The 20617-nt window shown below is 35.7% G+C and overlaps 2 protein-coding genes across 2 annotated transcripts; one reads left to right on the top strand and one right to left on the bottom strand.

The window, feature by feature from the left end:
- Positions 1–1283: 1283 nt before the first annotated feature.
- Positions 1284–20064, top strand: Naa40 (N-alpha-acetyltransferase 40). The gene is made up of 5 exons (XM_028176842.2): positions 1284–1440; positions 1526–1782; positions 2466–2624; positions 16905–17063; positions 18725–20064. Exons 1-5 carry the CDS (start codon positions 1435–1437, stop codon positions 18828–18830), a joined length of 687 nt encoding a protein of 228 aa, XP_028032643.2. The 5' UTR covers positions 1284–1434; the 3' UTR covers positions 18831–20064.
- On the bottom strand, positions 2713–14090 carry UGT47A1 (UDP-glycosyltransferase UGT47A1). Its single transcript, XM_028176841.2, has 6 exons — positions 13650–14090; positions 11787–12254; positions 11023–11193; positions 4156–4387; positions 3769–3988; positions 2713–3199 (listed from the first exon to the last, which is right to left on the bottom strand). Exons 1-6 carry the CDS (start codon positions 13812–13814, stop codon positions 2845–2847), a joined length of 1611 nt encoding a protein of 536 aa, XP_028032642.2. The 5' UTR covers positions 13815–14090; the 3' UTR covers positions 2713–2844.
- Positions 20065–20617: the final 553 nt, after the last annotated feature.

Raw genomic sequence — 20617 nt, 5'->3', positions numbered from 1 at the left:
AAAAAGACAGAGTTTCTCGGATTTTTCTGATAGTGTTAGTAAATTCCAATATTTTACTGAGACAATTCACCTTACCTCGTTCCTATTCACGTATTTCCATCGCATAGTTAATGAGAAATAAATTTATTTCATTTAAATACTTTTCATGAAGATTTGGCAAAAAGACCAGAGTCATTATGCATTGAATAACAAAAATAGATTTTTTGTTTATTTTGTCCAATTAGACGGGCAGAGGGAATAAATCCATACTATGAAATAAAAAAAACAACTCATGTCAGTTATATTAACTTATGCACGTTTTACATAATTCCAGTCCAGTGATCCAGCGAGGATCTGTAACGTCTACATTATTCCAGTTATTTAGAAGCCGTTGAAGTGTGAACTCTAGAGTGATAATGATTTCAAGAAGAGATCAGTTTCGAGAGTGTTTCAAACATGCTCAGTTACTCTTGCTATAGGAAGTTATTAATGAGGTTGATAAGGAACTGTTATCATTAGTTTCAATTAATCATGATATGTCCCATAAACAAGGATTTTCTCTGTATAAGCTGACAAACTTTAAAATTTGATGTTCAGATAATTTCTTCACCATATTTAAATCCATTCTTGGCCACAGTAATCCGCAAAAACAACCAATATATGTTTACTGTGTCAGCACTGGAATGGCACAGGATTGTATGTACTGGATTCAAAAGTAGACCGCCAATCCAGTTCCTGGACTGGAATGCTAACTGGATTCAGTGCATTCCAGTGCCGGTTTACATTTTTCCAGTAAGCAATCCAGCACTTGATTCGATCGCTGGACTGGAATAAAGTAAACCGAGTAATATACTTTTTATAAGGGATTTTATGACTTGGTAACTAAGACCTTTAAGTCATGTCTTATTTTAATTTATATTCATATTTTGATGAAAAATGATATTATGGAGTGAAATGAAATGAAGATGATTAATTTGAGATATTAATCAACGGGAATGAAATTAAATGAAATGAAATGAGATGATATGGGATGAAATATAATCTCAGTAAAATGGTAGTCATTTACTAAGATTTTTTCAGTGGACTTTTTGGAGGATCCCGAAAAGTTACGTCCAGCGGCTTTGTTTCATTTTCCCACATTTGTGCACTTTCACAGATATTAAACAGTTAATAAACCACCGTTATTACACATTTAAACCTGAAGAAACACTAAATAGACAAAATAAAACAAATCACACAACTTCACTCCTCGCGTTCCCGCCAAAAAGTCAGTAATAAGCTCTCAATCAGTCACCATAGACAATACACTCATTAATTGATCAGTCACTAATGTCAACTTATCCAATTTTCCTGAGTTCCCGCTATATTTTTAAGATAATAATTTAAATAAACAATCACAAATCAAATAATTTGAAAGTAAAGTTTTATTGCCTACAATCAGTTCTAATTTAAATAATGGGAGTCAGTATATTGTGCACATTAAAATAACAATACTCTTGCAAATTATGTATATTTCTGAGCATTTCGATTTTTACAATGTTTTCAGAAAAAATCAATAACAGCTACAAACAAACAGAAAGATAAGCGGCTTGCTAGAAAGCAAGAACAGAGGCGCATTGCTGATGCTATGACCCACGTTACAACTGCGAATAAACTTCAAGACTTGGCATCCTTGTGCAAAGAATTGTTAGTTTTCCGTAATCTCGACCTGGAGGTAGACATGTATATACAAAAGGTCACTGAACTGGATAAAAAGGTGTTACAGTGGGCCATAGACTTGACTGAAAAAAATATGAAGACACTGTAAGTATAGCAAAGCTTTTTGCTTTCTCATAAAATTAGTCACATAATCTCTAATCCATAACAATAATATTATCATAAACTACATACTAGAAACAAATAGAAACACAACCATCATAAATTTTATGCAGTTTTGAATATGCCACTTTTGGACCACTATATTTTTATTTATAATGATCTCCTTTGTAGTTGGTACAGGAGTCTATGTTCATTGAAATGTCAATGCTGCTTAGGGAAAGCTGCAACCATCATGAGACGAGACTAATTATATTATAATAGTGACTTTTTTTATTGCTTCGATGGGTGGACGAGCTTATGGCCCACCTGGTGTTAAATTATTACTGGAGCCCACAGACATCTACAATGTAAATGCCGCCACCGACTTTGAGACATGAGTTCTAAGTCTCCGTTTTTACAGTACAACAGCTGCCCCACCCTTCAAACCGAAACATATTATTGCTTCACGGCAGAAATAGGCAGGGTGGTACCTACCTATGCAGACTCACAAGATGTCCTACCACCAGTAATGACTATTCTATTGAATGACAATTCTATTCCTTGAAGCTGAAAACATCATAATAGAAATAAGCAGGGTGATGGTACCAACTTTTGGACTCTCATAACTTTTCATATATAGCTAATATATAATTTTACACAATTAACGTTCCATTAAAATAAATTTACAGCTATGAAACTTGTGCATGGGGTTGGAATCCTAATCGTAAGCTGGAGGAAATGACTGATGATGCAGCCTGGTACCTGATAGCCCGTGAGAAAAATGGAACACTCCTAGCTTTCTCACACTTCAGATTTGACCTGGACTTTGGAGAACCAGTATTGTATTGGTAAATATCTAATAATAATAATAATATGAAGTCCTTACCTTTTAAAATAAAAGCATTGAAAATTTTGCTTTTGTTTTAAAACAGAAAAAGTTTTCTAAAAGCTTTATTTTGTATTTAAAATCTAAATGGCCATTCCTATGTATTTATTTATTTTTAATATCTATGAAATTTAATACATCAATTAAAATGGCGACTGCCATCTATGGCTATTAAGACACATTCAATTAATCTTTACTTTACACTTCCTCAGAAGACATACAAATAATGTTACATTATTTTTAAAGAGTCTTTTTTCAATTACAATTTTTTCTTTAGGACACCATTTGATGCATCTTGTACACAAATATTTAAACAAAGCATGTAGAATGAATACGGCCACAATTGTAGTAGTTATATTAATTATTATCACATCAAACAGTAAGTACTGTGATAAGGAAAGGTCTAGGGCTGGTGATCTCATATGTGGCGCACCTCGGTATCTCAGCACATATTCAATCCAGTAGACACCCATGTCTAAAGGATTTATTGGTCTATCTAAAAATATTTCTTTTAGCATTTTTGAATTTTCTCTATACCTGAAAAGAACAAAGTTACAGTATCCATTAAATTCTCAATTGACTGTTTTTTTTTTGTTATTGCTTGATGCGTGGACGAGCTCACTGCCCACCTGGTGTTAAGTGGTTACTGGTGCCCATAGACATTTACGACGTAAATGCACCATCCACCTTGAGATATAAGTTCTAAGGTCTCAAGTATACTTACAACGGCTGCCCCACCCTTCAAACCGATACGCATTACTGCTTCACGGCAGAAATAGGCAGGGAGATGGTACCTACCCGCGCGGACTCACAAGTGGTCCTACCACTAGTAATTACGCAAATTATAATTTTGCGGGTTTCATTTTTATTACACGATGTTATTCCTTCACTGTGGAAGTCAATCGTGAACATTTGTCGAGTACGTATTTCATTAGAAAAATTGGTACCCGCCTGAGATTCGAACACCGGTGCATCGGTCAACACAAATGCATCGGACGTCTTATCCGTTAGGCCACGACGACTTAACTTGGCTCATCAATCAAATTCAGTCTATTGGTACAAAAACTAATAAGATAACCATCCCAACTTTGGTATTTGGTACTCACTTTTTGTTACTCAATAAATCATGTAAAGCTCTCTTCCATTCATATTTATCAGCCTCGTGTAGATCCAGAATTCTGGCAACGTTTTTATCAAACATAGACTGAGAATTGAGAGCTTGGTCAGCATATAGAGGCACCATTAACATAGGTACCCCACAAGCCACTGCCTCCTGTGTGCCAAGCAAGCCTCCATGAGAAATGAATAACTTGACGTTTGGATGACCTGAAAACAATACAATTGTTTTGATATAGGTGACCCTAGACAACTAAAGTCAAAAACAAAACCCAACAAATCAAAATGTAGCCAAAATACAAAAAAAATATTATGTCTACAAAGCAATAAAGTGTGACAAAAATAACTGATGTATTAAATTTTCAAAACCAACTCACATAATGTAGCATACTGAGGAATCCAATCCATAGTATATACATTGTCAGGCACAGTGATATTCTTTGTGAGCCTTCTTCTATCCATCTTCACGAAGACCAATTGTGGTAGTTCAGATATTGCTTCAAATATACCTGAAAGCTTTTCGCTAGGTATCGTTTCTATTCTGGACATCGAGCCAAAGCTCCAGTAGATAACACCGTCTGTTGACGCATCTAAAAGTTTCTTCATATTCTAGGGACATTAAAAAACTGGTATGAAGGTTTTGAAAACAGGATTCGTCTAGTTGTTCTAGGCGATACAGTCGAGCTAAACCGTCCAAGCTAACCTTCCCTCACGTCAGTATTCTTTAACATTGATCCCTCAAAGAGTGAACAAGTTTATTATTGTCGTAATATTCTGCTCCACAAATCACTGACGGGCGTAACCAGCACGCAAAGAAAACAATTGGACAAATTTATCATTGACATAATTTGTTTGAGATAAACAATAAATGATAATTAAATTAATAGGGCTTCCTAACATTATGGGTCGTGCAGGCGACAGTGCACCTTATATTGCAACTGTGAAGATATCGAGTTATAACTAACCGAGAGATGATTAATTCTGCCCACCAGGACATAAGCTGATTTTTTTTTCAATGTTATATGCCTACCTATTAAATTGACAGAATTCATGGTTGGGGCATGAGGGGCTATCGGAGCACACAGAAATGTCTCCTCATGCTGAAGTCTCAAATGTTCCGTGGAACATTTGCACAACCCTTCCAACCGACATGTGTAACTGCTATGCAGCAGAAACCGGCCGGGCGCACCGGTGTAGACTCACTATACAATGTAGCGTCAGTAAAAACGTTTCCAGTAAAAAAGATTCACTATTGTTTTCATTATCGACTTACATTAACAGTCGTCTACAGTTCTATTTCTTCAAGCCAAAATTTCCAAAACGGAAACCTTGGAACCTAAATATCGTGCGTTCGTTAGTAAGTGACTAGCCCAAAATATACAATTAATTCTTCGCGCTACAATACTTGCTGGTGTCACGGCAGTACTCATATGCGATATTTAGGTTTTTCCTCAATCATGGACATGTCAGAGCGTACACAAATGGCGACGTAAAAACCATTTATGAATAAAACCAACTTATGGAATTTCGACTTTATTATTATAAATTTTAATTTCAAATTGCAAAACAACAATATGAATATAAAGTGTCAGCGTCGTTAAATTTATGGGTACCTACCAACACGATACCTACGGACACTAGTTGCACGGTTGACCCGTTGCGTTGAGATATCGAGGACATGATGTTAAGCTTTTAGAGCCCTGTGTGCTTAGTGCGAGCTTTTTAAAGTTCTCAATAGCGTAAAAGTTAACTCATATTTGTATGGAATGGGATCGTTTGCCTACGTTTGCCGCTAAGGGCGCTGTTCCAACTGCATACAAAATTGGGTTAACTTTTACGCTATCGAGAATGTTAAAAAACTCGCACTAAGCAGACTGTATTCGTATTGATGGGTGGAAACAGATGCGTAGTATAGAGAGGGCGGTGAGGGCACCATGTTTTGGGAACGACTGAATTGCACAACAAGTATCGTTGTCACAACACGTCTTGTAATCTTAACTAAAAATTTGGACCATTTATTTCATAAGAGTATATTCGGATCATTAGAACAGGCATGGATGTCTTAGTTTAAATTTTGTGAAGAAAGTTCATAACTTAGAATATTTGTATCGTGATCTTCTATTATTACGGCTAACACGGTCAATAATAAAAAAATGTTGAAGCAGTATCCAAGTTTAAACTTTATCGATGTTTCATGTGTTTAGTATCAAATCAATATTCAGTGTGCTTAGTGCGAGTTTTGTAACGTTCTCACTAGCGAGCCAGTTTGCTCAAATTTGTATGCAATTGGAACAGCGCCCCTAGCGGCAAACGTACTCGGTGTTATTTTGTGAGTGCGAGTTCATATTAACGTTGTGATCTCGTAACCGAGTAATTTTACCGAAATGAGTACTACGAATGACATTTGTGCGAGTGCGTGTTACAAATTAGTGGATTTTAACGTTTCGATCGAGTATTTCTTTAGTAGTTTTATTTTTCCAACTAGAGAGGCAAAAATATCATGCCATAGAGCCTAATCTTTTTTTATGAAAAATGATAATATGGAGTGAAATGGATTTGATTAATTTGAAGCATTAATCAATTGGCATGGAATGAAATGAAATGAGATCAGATAATATGGGATAAAATATAATCTCTGCAAAATGCTGATTATATACTGAGATTTTTTTCAGTGGACCTTTTCGAAGACTTCGAGAAGCTACGTCCAGCGGTTTTGTTTAATTTTTTTAAATTTTCGCACTTTCACAGATACTAAACAGTTAATAAACCCACGTTACTTTGTTATTGCACAGATGGGTGGACGAGCTCCCGGCCCACCTAATCTTAAGTGGTTACCGGAGCCCATAGACATCTACAACGCAAATGCCGCCTCCCACCTTGAGATATTAGTTCTAAGGTCTCAGTATAGTTACAACGGTTGTCCCACCCTTCAAACCGAAACGCATTACTGCTTCACGGCAAAAATAGGCAGGGTGGTGATACCTACCCGTGCGGACTCACAAGACGTCCTACCACCAGTAATTACAAAAATTAATTTTGCGGGTTTGATTTTTATTACATGATGCTATTCCTTTACAGTGAAAGTCAATCGTAAACATTTGATAAGTACGTATTTCATTAGAAAAATTGATACCCGCCGGCGGGATTAGAACACCGGTGCATTGCAAGATACGAATACACCGGACGCCTTAACCTTTAGGCCAGGACGGTCTCAAAATTACACTTATACACGAAGAAATATTAAATACGCATTAACTAAGAAACATTAAATAGACAAAATAAAACAATTCACACAATTTAGCTCCTCGCGGTCCCTCCAAAATGTCTTTTCATCTTTTTTCCTAGTTGTTCAATTGTAATGAATAAATCAAAATCAAATCGAGTTTACGTTCTATACGGTGAAAAATGAAGAATTGTGAGTGTGAGTTGAGATATGCTACTCGCTTCGCAGGGCGTTTATTCACCGAGAGCAGCAATAATATTATTTCTCGTATATTGGTAGCACGTGATGTTTTGGCATTAGACCGTCTAAATGAAATACAACGCATTTTAACAGCATTTTAATGGGAACCGATTACTTTCAAAATTATTCGGGTAATGTCACGTGTTCAATACTATTTTGTACGTTTAGAATTAAAGTGGCTCAACCCAAAATTCTTAGTTTCTGGTAAACTTCAATATTGTAATACAATAATTGTATTTTTTTAGTTTTTCGGTTTAAACACTTTAAGGCATGCCATTTTATTTGAAAAAGACAGAAAGAGTACTTTGTCCTTTTCTAGACTAAAAGAGACTGTTTAATTTTATAAGCTGATAGAATAATATAGAAAAGAATAATAGGATACCCTCTAATCGTCACATTGGAAAAAGGTATGGCTTTATCATTTTATCATTTAAATTATTTTTTATTGCACTTATAAAACTAATTTAATTTACAATATGTAACTACATATATCTATAACTAATCCGTACTTGTCAAATTCCTCATAAATTGTCAATATTCTTAATAAAATTCCTATTAATAATATACAAGTGCAAATGTTGAGCTCCTTGCCAGAAATGATATAATAGTGTTTTGTTTTTTTGTTGTTTCCTTGTAGGCTGCCTGTAATAATCTAAATCTGTGTGAAAGGCAATAAATGATTTTATTATTATCTACTAATGGTAGTCCAGTGGTCGAAATTTGACCATAATTTATTTAAATTTTAAGTTTGAACATTATTATAGTTCTATTGTCACCTTTATATTATCATCATTTCTATAATAATCATTGCTCTATGTCGCCAAGGCTACATTATAGAAAAATAATATTAAAGACAAAAAATATTAATCTATTCTCAATTTGACCACAGATTGATAAATCAATAAACAAAAAAAGTATAAATGCATGTGTGTGTGCGTGTGTGTGTGTCAAATACATGGTAATGTGTGTAAGGTTTTTTTATTCATTTAGTTTATTTTTATATTGTTTATGCACAATTAAAAAAAAATAGCAATCTGCACTACTTCTCTATATTCTCTATGAGTGTGGGAAATTTCATACTTCTCCGTCCGCGCAATTTTCGTGAAAAGGAGTCCAACATTTTTGCTGCACGTATTACCTACTTAAAATGTAGGTTCTTAATAATAATACATAAGTGTTTTGAAATATAAAACTAATCTTAAATTTTTTAGTTATACCACTTCCATTCTAAGGGTGCAATTTCGTAAACAAACTTTGCCGTAATGGCGTAACCTTTAAAATACACGAAAACTGCCCAGCATAAACATATTTTTTTAGTAACTTTAATAGAAGTATTAGAATTAGAAGTTTATTATAGAATTTATTTAATTGTAATTGCATATTTAGACATACTTAACATAATTAATCTTGGAATAGGTAATTATTTCAGCTTTTTTTAATTAAAGAAATTATGTTTTACATAGGTTTAATCTTTTACCCGTTGAACGTTTATAAAATGATTGTATTTACGGTAATAGTGTTGATGATCTTCATTAGGTGGCCCAAATATACTAAAATTATTACGAGCATCCATCCTTATTTATAAATGTGTAAAGAAGCAAAATTATTATTACATTGTTCAAATTTCTATATAATTTATAAATATAAATCTGTACGTATGTACCTGTAAATATGTATATTGCGCGCGCGTGTGTGTGTGTGTGTATATATTTCTATAATAGATAGATACACAGTGTGCAATTCATTTCGAAATTATTCTTGCCCATCAAATGGTTGTCTGGAAGAGATCACTCTTAGCGATAAGACCAAGAAAAAATGTTTCACAATATTTATTCATTTTGTGTACAATAAAGAATACTCTTTCACTGGTGGTAGGACCTCTTGGGAGTCCACACGGGTAGGTACCACCACCCCGCCTATTTCCGCCGTGAAGCAATAATGCGTTTCGGTTCGAAGGGTGGGGTAGCCGTTGTAACTATACTGAGACCTTAGAACTTATATCTCGAGGTGGGTGGCGCATTTACGTTGTAGATGTCTATGGGCTCCAGTAACCACTTAACATCAGGTGGGCTGTGAGCTCGTCCATCCATCTAAGCAATAAAAAAACAACTCTATCTCGCTTTCTCTCTCTCATCAAACAACTCTTTAAAAAAAAGCAATGATTTAATAAGAATTAAATGAAAAAGCAAAGAATTAATATGTATTTACAACTAGCTAGACGTCTATAAAATTTTGTAACCGAAAAAATATATGTGTATAAACCATTAGAATAGATAAAACCTTAAAAAACAACATTATTATTAAAAACGAAAGAAAAAATCTTGATATTGTATTGGTTTCACGGCAAAATTTTTAGTGACTACTTAACTTGCTTGAAAGTGAAGAAATACTCTCAAAATCCATTAATTTGTAACTCGCACTCGCACATACAATAATCGAGAGGCTCACTTCGGTAAAGCTATTCGATACATGAGACAGCAACATAAACAAACCTTCTCTCTCCCACAAAATGAGATTCATAAGCTTACCACTAGGTGGCACTGATACAAACTCACACAAATTAAACATAACATTAACATCGACTGAGTAATTAAAAAAACTCGCACTAAGCACAGGTACATTACCCATTACCCGACTAATTATAAATATCGTTAGAAAGCTTGGCATTTCAATTAAACGCCTTAAAAAAAAACTTGCATGCTACCAACATAAAAGAAAAAATTATTGCTTCTAAAGATGAATAAACGTCCTGCAAATCGAGTAACTCGCACTCAGAGCTCCGCACGTTTCACCGTGAAGAGCGTACACTCGATGCGAGTCATTCGATTCGATTTTTGAAACTCGCACTAAGCCTACAGGACTCACTCGGAAGATGAGGTCAAATTGTCATCTAAATTGCTGGGTGTTTAGGCGTTAACAGAAGTTCGTAACAATACTTCACGCCTAGAGAAAAACGTGCGTTATTAGGTATACTATTAGTTTTAGTGTATACTAAACAGATTTGGCCTCAAGTGGTATACTGTTTTCATTTCAGTATTGGAGGTCCCATGTATGCACAACCTCAATATACGCTATGATAAAATGTTCATCGATTGAGTTTGAACCTATGTTTTTTTTTAATCCTTAGAGGTATGGACGAGCTCACAACCCACCTGGTGTTAAATGGTTACTGGAGGCCATAGACAACTACAACGTAAATGCGCCACCCACCTTGAGATATAAGTTCTAAGGTCTCAGTATAGTTACAGCGGCTGCCCCACCCTTCAAACCGAAACGCATTACTGCTTCACGGCAGAAATAGGCAGGGTGGTGGTACCTACCCGTGCGGACTCACAAGAGGCCCTACCGCCACTATGTGCCATTGCTGTTGAGTCCTCGGTTTTTAACGTGGCGGAAATGTATGCTCGCGAGTCGTTGCTCCAAATAAATGCATTTCATAGATTTAGCGATCAACATATCTAAGCGTGACCGGGATTCACTAGTAGTAACTAAAATTACATAACGCTCATATAATGATAGAAAGAGTTCAATATCTGACCTAGTGACTTTAGGAACACGACAGGCGCAGCACACGCTCTATGATATGAATGGAGATAAAGTTTCGAGACGAATGCCTTATCGGGTGATTCATTGGCATAACAAATCAATAGTCTTTCGTAATATTTGTTTAACTTAAACAATTATCGAGCGCCAAAATGTCTCGACTTTTCGAAGCGGTCTTTTGAAATATTACCATGATTTTTTGCATGTGCAAACAACAGTATTTAAAAACTTTACTCACCTTAGGAAGTGTTTGACTGTGATCCAAATGTAGGCCGCCTACTTCTACTAGACCAGGGACAAGAGGTCGGACTTCGTTAATGCTAAAGTGACTGTTAGATAAAATCACACTGTAGTTTTTCGCGAGCTTTTGTAAGTTATTTCCATGTCCGAAGACTCGATCTACTATCACCTGGAATTATATTAATCGATTGAACACAAACTCAGAATCAGAGGTCATCGCTAATGCTATAATTAGAGAAATAGACTCCCATTGCTGAACGCAGATTCCCCGTGGTTCATAAGACGGGCTTTTCAGGAGGAAATCAAATGATTCTTTGGATTGGGAGTTAAATCGCTGTATTGGTAAGCGATGGCATGTATTCAGTATTTTATGAATCATAAATCGACAAGGGAAGACACGGCCAACTTGGTATTTAGGTTACCGTATCCCATTCACATCACATTAGTGACTTGAGTCACTAATGACTAATGACATAGTATTATTAATTATATTTGGATAGGGGCAGTCTTTATCCTATTTAACTGGAGTTCATTATTTCGGTCCGGCATAATTAGGCAGGACAATAGGAATGACCAGCACGTTGTTTCAAGAGCTAGATGAGGATATTAATACTACATATGGATGATAGAATGGTATGGCATATGGTATGGATGGAATGGCGTTGTATACGCCGGGTTTCTTGAACAAATTTCACTACATTAACCTCACAGACTATTATCTCATTCTTCTACTCATAAAAAAATATTAAATTTAATATTCACTTGTGAAGGAATCCTTGATTTGTATGTGTATAAAATCTTAGCTAATATAATAGCTATTGTGTTTGATAATCGTTCCCATAGGCTCATGTGTTGTCCATAACCCATCATGTAGGAGGGTATGTAAGACGCTGTTTCTGGGTTGCCAAGGTAATCATTGACCCAAGGTAGAGGGACACTAGACAATAATCCGACAACGGGGGCCCGGAATCTATGACCTAAAGGTAAAAAACAATCACTTCCGAAGACTTCTACGATAATTAAATCAAAAGAAGCGGTCGAATTAAGTAACTCTTTGAAGGAATCTTGCTGTACTACTGTTTCGCAAGCATTAACGCATTCACTGATGATTTGTTCCAAATTGCGGATGAAGCTCGGCTTCAAAGAATCATATTTTCTTGTAAGATTATTAGTGATCTCCGGTATTGTTCCAGCTAAGCTTATTTGATTAATGTTAGGTTGCGGTGCGTCCTGAAACAAATTATAACGTGTAGCTTTTTTTTTTTTTATTGCTTAGCTGTGTGGACGAGCTCACAGCCCACCTGATGTTAAGTGGTTACTGGAGCCCATAGAAATCTACAACGTAAATGCGCCACACACCTTGAGATATAGTTCTAAGGTCTCAGTATAGTCAGTAGCTAGATAGATTATAAAAGAAAACTATACTTAGGCTTAGAATAGCACTGCCCCATGACTTTTTATATATGTCAAATCGCATTTTCTATGAATTATACCAGCGTACTGGTATACCAGCGTGGGTGTGTGCCACAATAATGCCGATTTTCGTGGCGAAGTAATCATACTTTTCGATTTTAGGATGAGACCGCTATGACATAATACAACGGAGGTTTTGACCTTATGGTTCAAGCAATCATGCCTTAAGGTAGATGGCGGCATCCATATTATGATGTTCATTAACCTACCTGTGAATACGCGATAAAACCTAAAAGGGTCCATATCTATTGTAAAATATCTTGTTGTTTTTAAATAATAGGATATTTACAAATATAGATGATATTTTGGTCTTATGGCGCTGTCTTATCACTAATGGTTCGCTTAATAAATACAGTTTAAGTACTCCGTAAGTGCTTTGTAAATTTGGTTCGGCAAAATGCCAATGATATGGACGACACAACCATTTTTTATTAGTTCATCTACACTGACTGACTGAATGTACTGTCAGGCCGCATTGCAAGACTTCTTCTAAACTTCGACCAAATACACCAAAGTGGGTTGTGGCAAGCGTCAAATTTTTTGTACAAAACCGCCTCTGCATTTAGAACTTTAGTTAGGAATTAGTGACTATTTTACGAGCACAGAGAAACTTTTAAGAAGAAATACGTCTATGGTTCTGGCGGCAAATATTTATCACATATCACAAACACTTCCGTATCTATACATTCAAATCTCCGCATAACTTGGGACTCAACTTTCGTTTCGTAATATCAAAATGTATATTTAATAATATCAAATGTTAACTAAAAAAGTTTTATTTCATACTCAATTATTATGAATTTATTATAATACCTAATAGTTCAGGAGTCAATGGAATATTCTTAAAATAATTATGGTTTTTTTTCTTCATAATAAAAGCTCGTAGACTCATTTAGTGCAATAAAAATAGCTTAATACCGTTGTAACATTTTTTCTACATTAAATACGATACGCTACATTTCTTTCACTAAAAACGAAAGCTTTTGTGAGAAAACGGGGTGTCCCTTTAATATAACAAATGAAAATATGAGAGGCTTAAACTGTCATCGTTCGAATTTTTTTGAAAAAAGTAAATTAAACATATTTAATTATTAGAAGCTAAGTTTGATACGGCTCATATCGGTTTTTTAGTTAGAATTCCCAAATACTTACCACAGGGAAGTGTGTGATAACGGTAAGTTGATGGTCCCTTTTCGCTAGCGCCTCAATAAGCCTGCTATACATAGCGTAATGGCTCTTAGTGTTTGTGGGCAGCACCACGAGCAGACGAGCAGCGCGTGCGACCGTCGCTAACCACAGCAGCCACGCCACCCGCATCTCTCCGATGTTCGAAATCGTGTGTGACTAGAAATATCAAGTGCCCGTTGCGTACATTGCATTTGACGTCACCCTTATTGATAAATGCATAATCCTTTGGAAACACTTTGAACTCCTTTATAACGAAAAACTCTTATAGCACATACACTGTGCGTTTTGTTTATGATCGTTCGGTTGACACCCTTAAACAAAAGCATTATTTTAAAAAGAAATAAAGCGATATTAAAAATGACATAAAAGACCGTTGAACTTGGCGTTGAGACATTTATGTTTCCTATTTTTTTGGTGACAGAATTTATAATTAGACTACGACTGTTTACATTACGTACACAATCACATTTGTAAATGGATGGAGCTTAGTTCAACAAACTAATAGTTTACATTCGATTAGACAGCGTCCGGTGAGTATCGTCGTTCTGTTGTTATAACTGTTGTATAGCTTCCCAGTTTGATCAAAGAAAAGCCGATTCCCTTGGCTTTTCAGTTGTCCCATTCGCAGTGTGACTGTTCGTATACCAGTGTGCTTAGTGTAAGTTTTTGTTTACGTTCTCGATAGCGTAAAAGTTAACTCAAATTTGTATAGAGTTGGAACGTTTGCCTACGTTTGCTGCTAGGAGCGCTCTTCCATCTGCATACTTAGTTAACTTTTACTCTATCGAGAACGATAAAAAACTCATACTAAGCACACTGGACACTGTGCGAAACAACTCGGACAATTTTTTTATTTTTATTGCATAGATGAGTGGACGAGCTCACAGCCCACCTGGTGTTAAGTGGTTACCGGACCCCATAGACATCCACAACGTGAATGCCACCACTCACCTTTAGATATGAGTTCTAAGGTCTCATTATAGTTACAAAGGCTGCTCCACCCCTCAAACCGAAAAACATAACTGCTCCACGGCAGAAATAGGCAGGGTGGTGGTACCTACTCGTGCGGACTCACAAGAAGTCCTATCACCAGTAATTGCGCAAATTATAATTTTGCGGGTTTGATTTTTATTACACGAAGTTATTTCTTCACCGTGGAGGTCAATCGTGAACATTTGTTGAGTACCTACGTATTTCATTAGAAAAATTGGTACCCACCTGCGGGATTCGAACACCGGTGCATCGCTTCAACACGAATGCACCGGACGTCTTATCCTTTAGGCCACGATGACTTCAAAAGTCTATGAGGTGTGATAAGTTTTAGCGAGGAAACCACAAAGAACCGGTGAAGCTGTTATCAGAGTACTAGAATGTCAGTGACATTGCACAGAACGCATTCTTGCTTCAGAAGATTTCGAATTCGTTTTTTTTTTAAATTGAGAAATTTGTTGAAAATTGTTTGAAGTCGAGTAAATTCTGGGGTGAATTGAATTTAGTTTATTTCAAGGGATGCGCGGAAATATACATACGGAGGGATGAAAGGCTGTTTGTTTTAAGCGACATTTTTGCAATTTTACAGGAGCCATTTAAATTTTGGAAAAAATATCATAACAGAAAACTTCTTCAACTATTTGAATGGAGTACCTAAACTTAATTGCAATTCAATTAAAAACATCGAATTGTTGATGCTAATACCAAATAAAACGAACCTTTAATTACAAATTTTTGATAACGCCATCTTGTTGTGTCTTTAAAGCGGTCAGTTGCCCTCAATTAAGAAAAATAGTATTCATTATTCGCCAATAGATGTCGGGAAGAGTTGATTATTGAAAACATGAATAAAACAACATTTTCTGAAAATAAATCGTATCTAGATCGATTTATCGCCCCCGAAATCCCCTGTATACTAAATTTTATAAAAATCGTTGGAGCCGTTTCTGAGATTCAGATTATATATTTTATATATTAATATACAACAATTGCTCGTTTAATAATTACAGAGGCTATACTAAATATAATAAAGTAAAACACAAATAAACGCGCGCACACATCACACACATCACACACACACACACACACATCACACACACACACACACACACACCTCACACACACACACACAAACACACACATACACACATTTGTTATGTATAATTGGTAGTATTGTAGTATATAAAGTGCTTTTATGGAAGAGCGGAGTCTCCTAATACAGGCTTGCACGCTTAAAAGAAGACTCCAATCAATGTATTGTTTTTGACTCGTTTTTGAAAATAAAGATTTTTTGTATTTTTTGTGTTTTGTAATAATATATGCGGTAGGTGGTACTTTCGCTGTGTCTCCGACCTTGGTGATATTCATGAACTAACATGGCCAAGGCGGGCTAAGTGCTTGTTTATCTTTGTGAATAATAAAAAAGTAACATAAACACGCAATTTTCTTTTTAGTGAACTTCTAGTAATAACTATGTATTTATTTATTTATTTATTTAATATGTATAAAGTGTATAAAGATAAAGTGTATAAAGTACAAAAAAATGTATAAAGTGTTATATTTCATTTGAGATCATCAGATTATATTTGATTAATTTGTATGTAGAAGGTTTCCTATGCGATGAACCGACCAAGTCGGGTGTTTACATGAGTGTACCAGGGTCACCACAAACACACACCATCCACACACACAGCCACGGCAATGATATTGTATGACGACCACGACCGCTCTGACAAGAGTGATAAGGCAAAGAAAAGAAATTTAGTTTAGGTTTAGTTTAAGTGAATAATCTATATATTAATACGTGAAGCAAAAACTTTGTATCCCTTTTTACGAAAATTGCGCGGACGGAGGAGTATGAAATTTTCCACACTTATAGAGAATATAGAGAAGAAGTGCACCATGCTAATATTTTTTTTAAATAATGCATAAAATATACATTAAATTAATAAAGAAAACATTACACACACTACATACCATGTATTTGACGCACACACGCATGCATACTATTTATTGTCAAACTTTTGTTCTTGACGTCTGTCGTCGAATTGAGAATAGATTAAATATTGTTTGTCTTATTAATTTTTTATTATAGAGTAGTCTTGGCGAAATTTGTGATTATGGAAGTATAGAATACAATCATAATAGTGTACAAACTTACAATTCCAATTAATTATAGTCGAATTTCGACTACTGCGGGACCTCTAGTATAATTAATATTATAAACAGTTACGAGGTGCAGGTTGAGAAGGGTGGACGTCGTCGCGGACTCGGCCAGCGCGTCCTCAGCGTGCTGGAGAAGCTTTCGCACGCCACCCACATGCGTTGCGTGCGTCTCACTGCGCTCACGCACAATCCCTCCGCCGCCGAATTCTTCAAGGCTTGCGGGTTTGTATTTAACGCTAACCAGATTTTCTTATTGCCGATATAGATAGCTGCACGGACGCCGCGCTGGCGAATGAACTGGTGGTAGGACCTCTTGTGAGTCCTCGCGGGTGGGTACCACCACCCCGTCTATTTCTGCCGTGAAGCAGTAATGCGTTTCGGTTTGAAGGGCGGGGCAGCCGTTGTAACTATACTTGAGACCTTAGAACTTATATCTCAAGGTGGGTGGCGCGTTTACGTTGTGGATGTCTATGGGCTCCAGTAACCACTTAACACCAGGTAGGCTGTGAGCTCGTCCACCCAACTAAGCAATTAAAATAAACTGAAGACAACGTCACTTCTACATGAAAGACAATTTAATTATATTTATTCGAAATTAGCACTAGCCTGCGGCTCAGTGGTACCTCTAGCATCTCTGATGTCCATGAGTATCGGTGACCACTCTCTGAGTGACGGTAAGCTCGTTAAAGCCAATGATTTTTTGACCTTTTTTTATTGTTTAGGTGATTGGACGAGCTCACAGCCCACCTGGTGTTAAGTGGTTACTGGAGCCCATAGACATCTACAACGTAAATGCGCCACCCACCTTGAAGTAAGTTCTAAGATCCCAAGTATAGTTTATTAGTTTTTAAGTCACAGTTTATTGCCCGGCCCACTTGATGGTGAGTGGTTACCGTCGCCCGTAGACGTCAGCAATGCCAGGGGCAGAGACAAGCCGCTGCCTACCACGTAGTATTCTCCATAGTTACTATGGTTTGAAGAAGGACATGTCATAGAGCTCGGGAAACACCATAGAATGAAGCTCATTCCAAAGCCGAATTGTACTTTGATCCGCCTTCTTGATTTTATTAGCAATGTTTTATCTACTAGTGTCTATATAAATAAAATGAATATTTAGGTATTGTCTGCGTTGTCTAAACCGTTCATAGGATCGTGATAAAACGTCGTAAATTTGTCGTGGGAACTCCAGAAAATGATTTTAACATAGTACCATTAACGTACGATAGATGTCGCACGAATAGTTTCAAGAAGCTTTTCATACAAATATTGCTGCGATAGTCGTAGCGGATCATGACCATATGTCACTCTTGTTTAATACAAACATTACTAAGCAATAATTACTTGTTTTTTCATTAAATTTAATGAGTGATTACTTATTCATGGGCAAAACTCAATAAACAAAAACATTACCTTGTATCATTATTTTTTGTGGTGGAATGCTATCGACACGTGTAGGTTCGTTTGTGTGAATGAACTGAACCAAACTATTTCTTCCAATATTTTTTTTTTCTATTTTCATAACAAAAATGAAACCATCTCCAACAGCAACACGTGAGACATGTCAAGCGAACCAAATCTCAATTGCATTCAAAATCTTATTTTACATTTTAAACGCATGGGTGTTTTCCGACCAAAACAAATCGAAACAAGAAGATTCGAGTTTTCTATTTTCACAATAAAAATGAAACCATCTCCAACAACAACACGTGAGACATGTCAAGCGCACCAAATCTCAATTGCATTCATTATCCTATTTTACATTTTAAACGCATGGGTGTTTTCCGAAAAAAAAACACATCGAAACAAGAAGTTAGGAGTTAATTCTTTTAGAACGTGTTCGAAACAGGGGATATTGAATCAATTCTGATGTCTTTATTTCGCAGATACAGTATAGACGAGACGAGTCCTCCAAAAGACGAAGCGGCTCATTACGAGATCTTAAGCAAGGCAACCGTTAAATCAACAGATGAAAATGCCGTGAAGGTATGAAAACCGTACGAATGGAAAACGAAGGACTAAACGAAAACAATAGTTCATAAATTAATTAACGTAATGCCAAATCTAAAGGTCGATTCTAGGTTTTGTCGTCTGTATCATAATATAATACATGCATTCGTAATGTTTTATTTTAGTAGACAATAAACCTACAATGTAGTGAAGAAAATTTTGTTATAGTAAAATTTTATAACTCCCGAGTTCATAAGTCCCGAATGAAATAGTCTATATTTTTTACTCGTCTCACAGAATATCTTGTACAAAAAAATGTGTTGAATTTTTTTATATGAGTTCAGTTGGAATTCTCTCGTTGGCAATACAGCTCCGAGAGTACGTCGCTAATTTGGCCTAAAGGTCTAGATACCAGGCCACAAACTCCAAAAAAAAACGTCGCTAATTGTTGCGAATGCTATAACGTTAATGTGACGTCAAAATTAGGTATCCCAATTTTGGTTTATCTGTTACTTTATTTTTGAACTTTTATTCTAAATTATATTTAGATTCCGCTTTAATCCTATTAAATCGTCTTTTATATTATAAGAAATTAGTAAATTAAGAAGTAAATAAAAAAAAATATTCGAATAATTGTTTATTCGATAACACCAGAACGCAAATATGCTATCAGTAAAATGTTAATGAAAAACGACTCTGTGTTACTTTTTTTATTCAAAAACATCTTAATACTAGTACTTAAATAAAATAGAAAGTATCTATACGAGATTCTGACCAGCTAGGAATGGTTTGGTGACACCGATGATGACCACCGTGGGAATATAGCCTTTAAAGATCTAATAGAATATAATAATAATCTTCCGCTTTCTCGGATCGTTCGAGTATCTTATGAGAATGCCCCACGCAAAGAAAGATTGTTATAATTTAACTATAACTATAAACTATTCCAAAAATGAAAACTATATTGAGAATGCTTCACAATATTTTAATAAGTTTCAAATTTTTTATTTAACCGCAATTTTTTTACATGTTTTTATGAGTGCTATTTTAATGTCCTCAAAGTGAACTTGTATAAGTTGTTCTGTGTTGCTAGTGGTGAACATTTGGACGGCTCTTGGTAATTGTCCTTTAATTATTACTTAGTACAAACTCATGAAATTTTTTCCTTAGGTATATAGAACCATGCGATTTGTTAGATCGCTACCTACCACTGGTTGTGTCTAATGTGAAATAAATGTTTTTTTTTTTTTATGTAAAATAAAATTTATTACACGAATGAGACTTTTACTTGTAATTTATTGCATTGATGAATTACAAAAACTGAAGTCATGAAAAATTTCGATTTCTGAATTTTATTGTGTGTACAGTATTCAAATCGGCTCATCACACCTCTGTGTGCTTATTGCGAGTTTTTTAACGTTCTCGATAACGTACAAGTTAACTCAAATTTGTATGCAGTTGGAACAGCGCCCCTAGCGGCAAACGTTCGAACTGCATACAAATTTGAGTTAACTTTTACGCTATCGAGAACGTTAAAAAGCTCGCACTAAGCACACTGGTGCTGAGAGGTTCACGGAGCTAGTAAAGGGGAACGTATAGGCTGCCACCTACTTTGATACATGAGGTCGAAATCTCAATTGTGTTGGATAATGGCCGTCTCATTGAAATAGTTCCATCAATCCAGAGCAGAACTCTCCAGAATTACGGCAAAAAAATGCGGCACAAACTGGTGAGACACGTGAAGAAAATGCTATCAGTCTTTTCATTACCATAATATGCAAACGGGCCATCTGGTAGTAAATATTACCGTCCCTTATAAACATAAATAA

Source organism: Bombyx mandarina, chromosome 25, assembly GCF_030267445.1.
Source record: "Bombyx mandarina strain Sakado chromosome 25, ASM3026744v2".
Lineage (NCBI taxonomy): Eukaryota > Metazoa > Arthropoda > Insecta > Lepidoptera > Bombycidae > Bombyx > Bombyx mandarina.
Note: the sequence above shows the minus strand (reverse complement) of the source record. Positions and strands in the feature narration are given on the sequence as shown.

What these genes read in the sequence shown, in the direction of transcription:
- UGT47A1 (XM_028176841.2), bottom strand. Translation starts at nt 13,814, where the DNA reads ATGCGGGTGGCGTGGCTGCTGTGGTTAGCGACGGTCGCACGCGCTGCT. An exon ending in TTATCACACACTTCCCTGTG is followed by an intron (nt 12,255 to 13,649) that starts GTAAGTATTTGG and finishes AATTTGTTTCAG; the next exon opens with GACGCACCGCAACCTAACAT. An exon ending in ACAGTCAAACACTTCCTAAG is followed by an intron (nt 4,388 to 11,022) that starts GTGAGTAAAGTT and finishes TAATGTCCCTAG; the next exon opens with AATATGAAGAAACTTTTAGA.
- Naa40 (XM_028176842.2), top strand. An exon ending in GGAGAACCAGTATTGTATTG is followed by an intron (nt 2,625 to 16,904) that starts GTAAATATCTAA and finishes TATTATAAACAG; the next exon opens with TTACGAGGTGCAGGTTGAGA. An exon ending in GAATTCTTCAAGGCTTGCGG is followed by an intron (nt 17,064 to 18,724) that starts GTTTGTATTTAA and finishes TTTATTTCGCAG; the next exon opens with ATACAGTATAGACGAGACGA.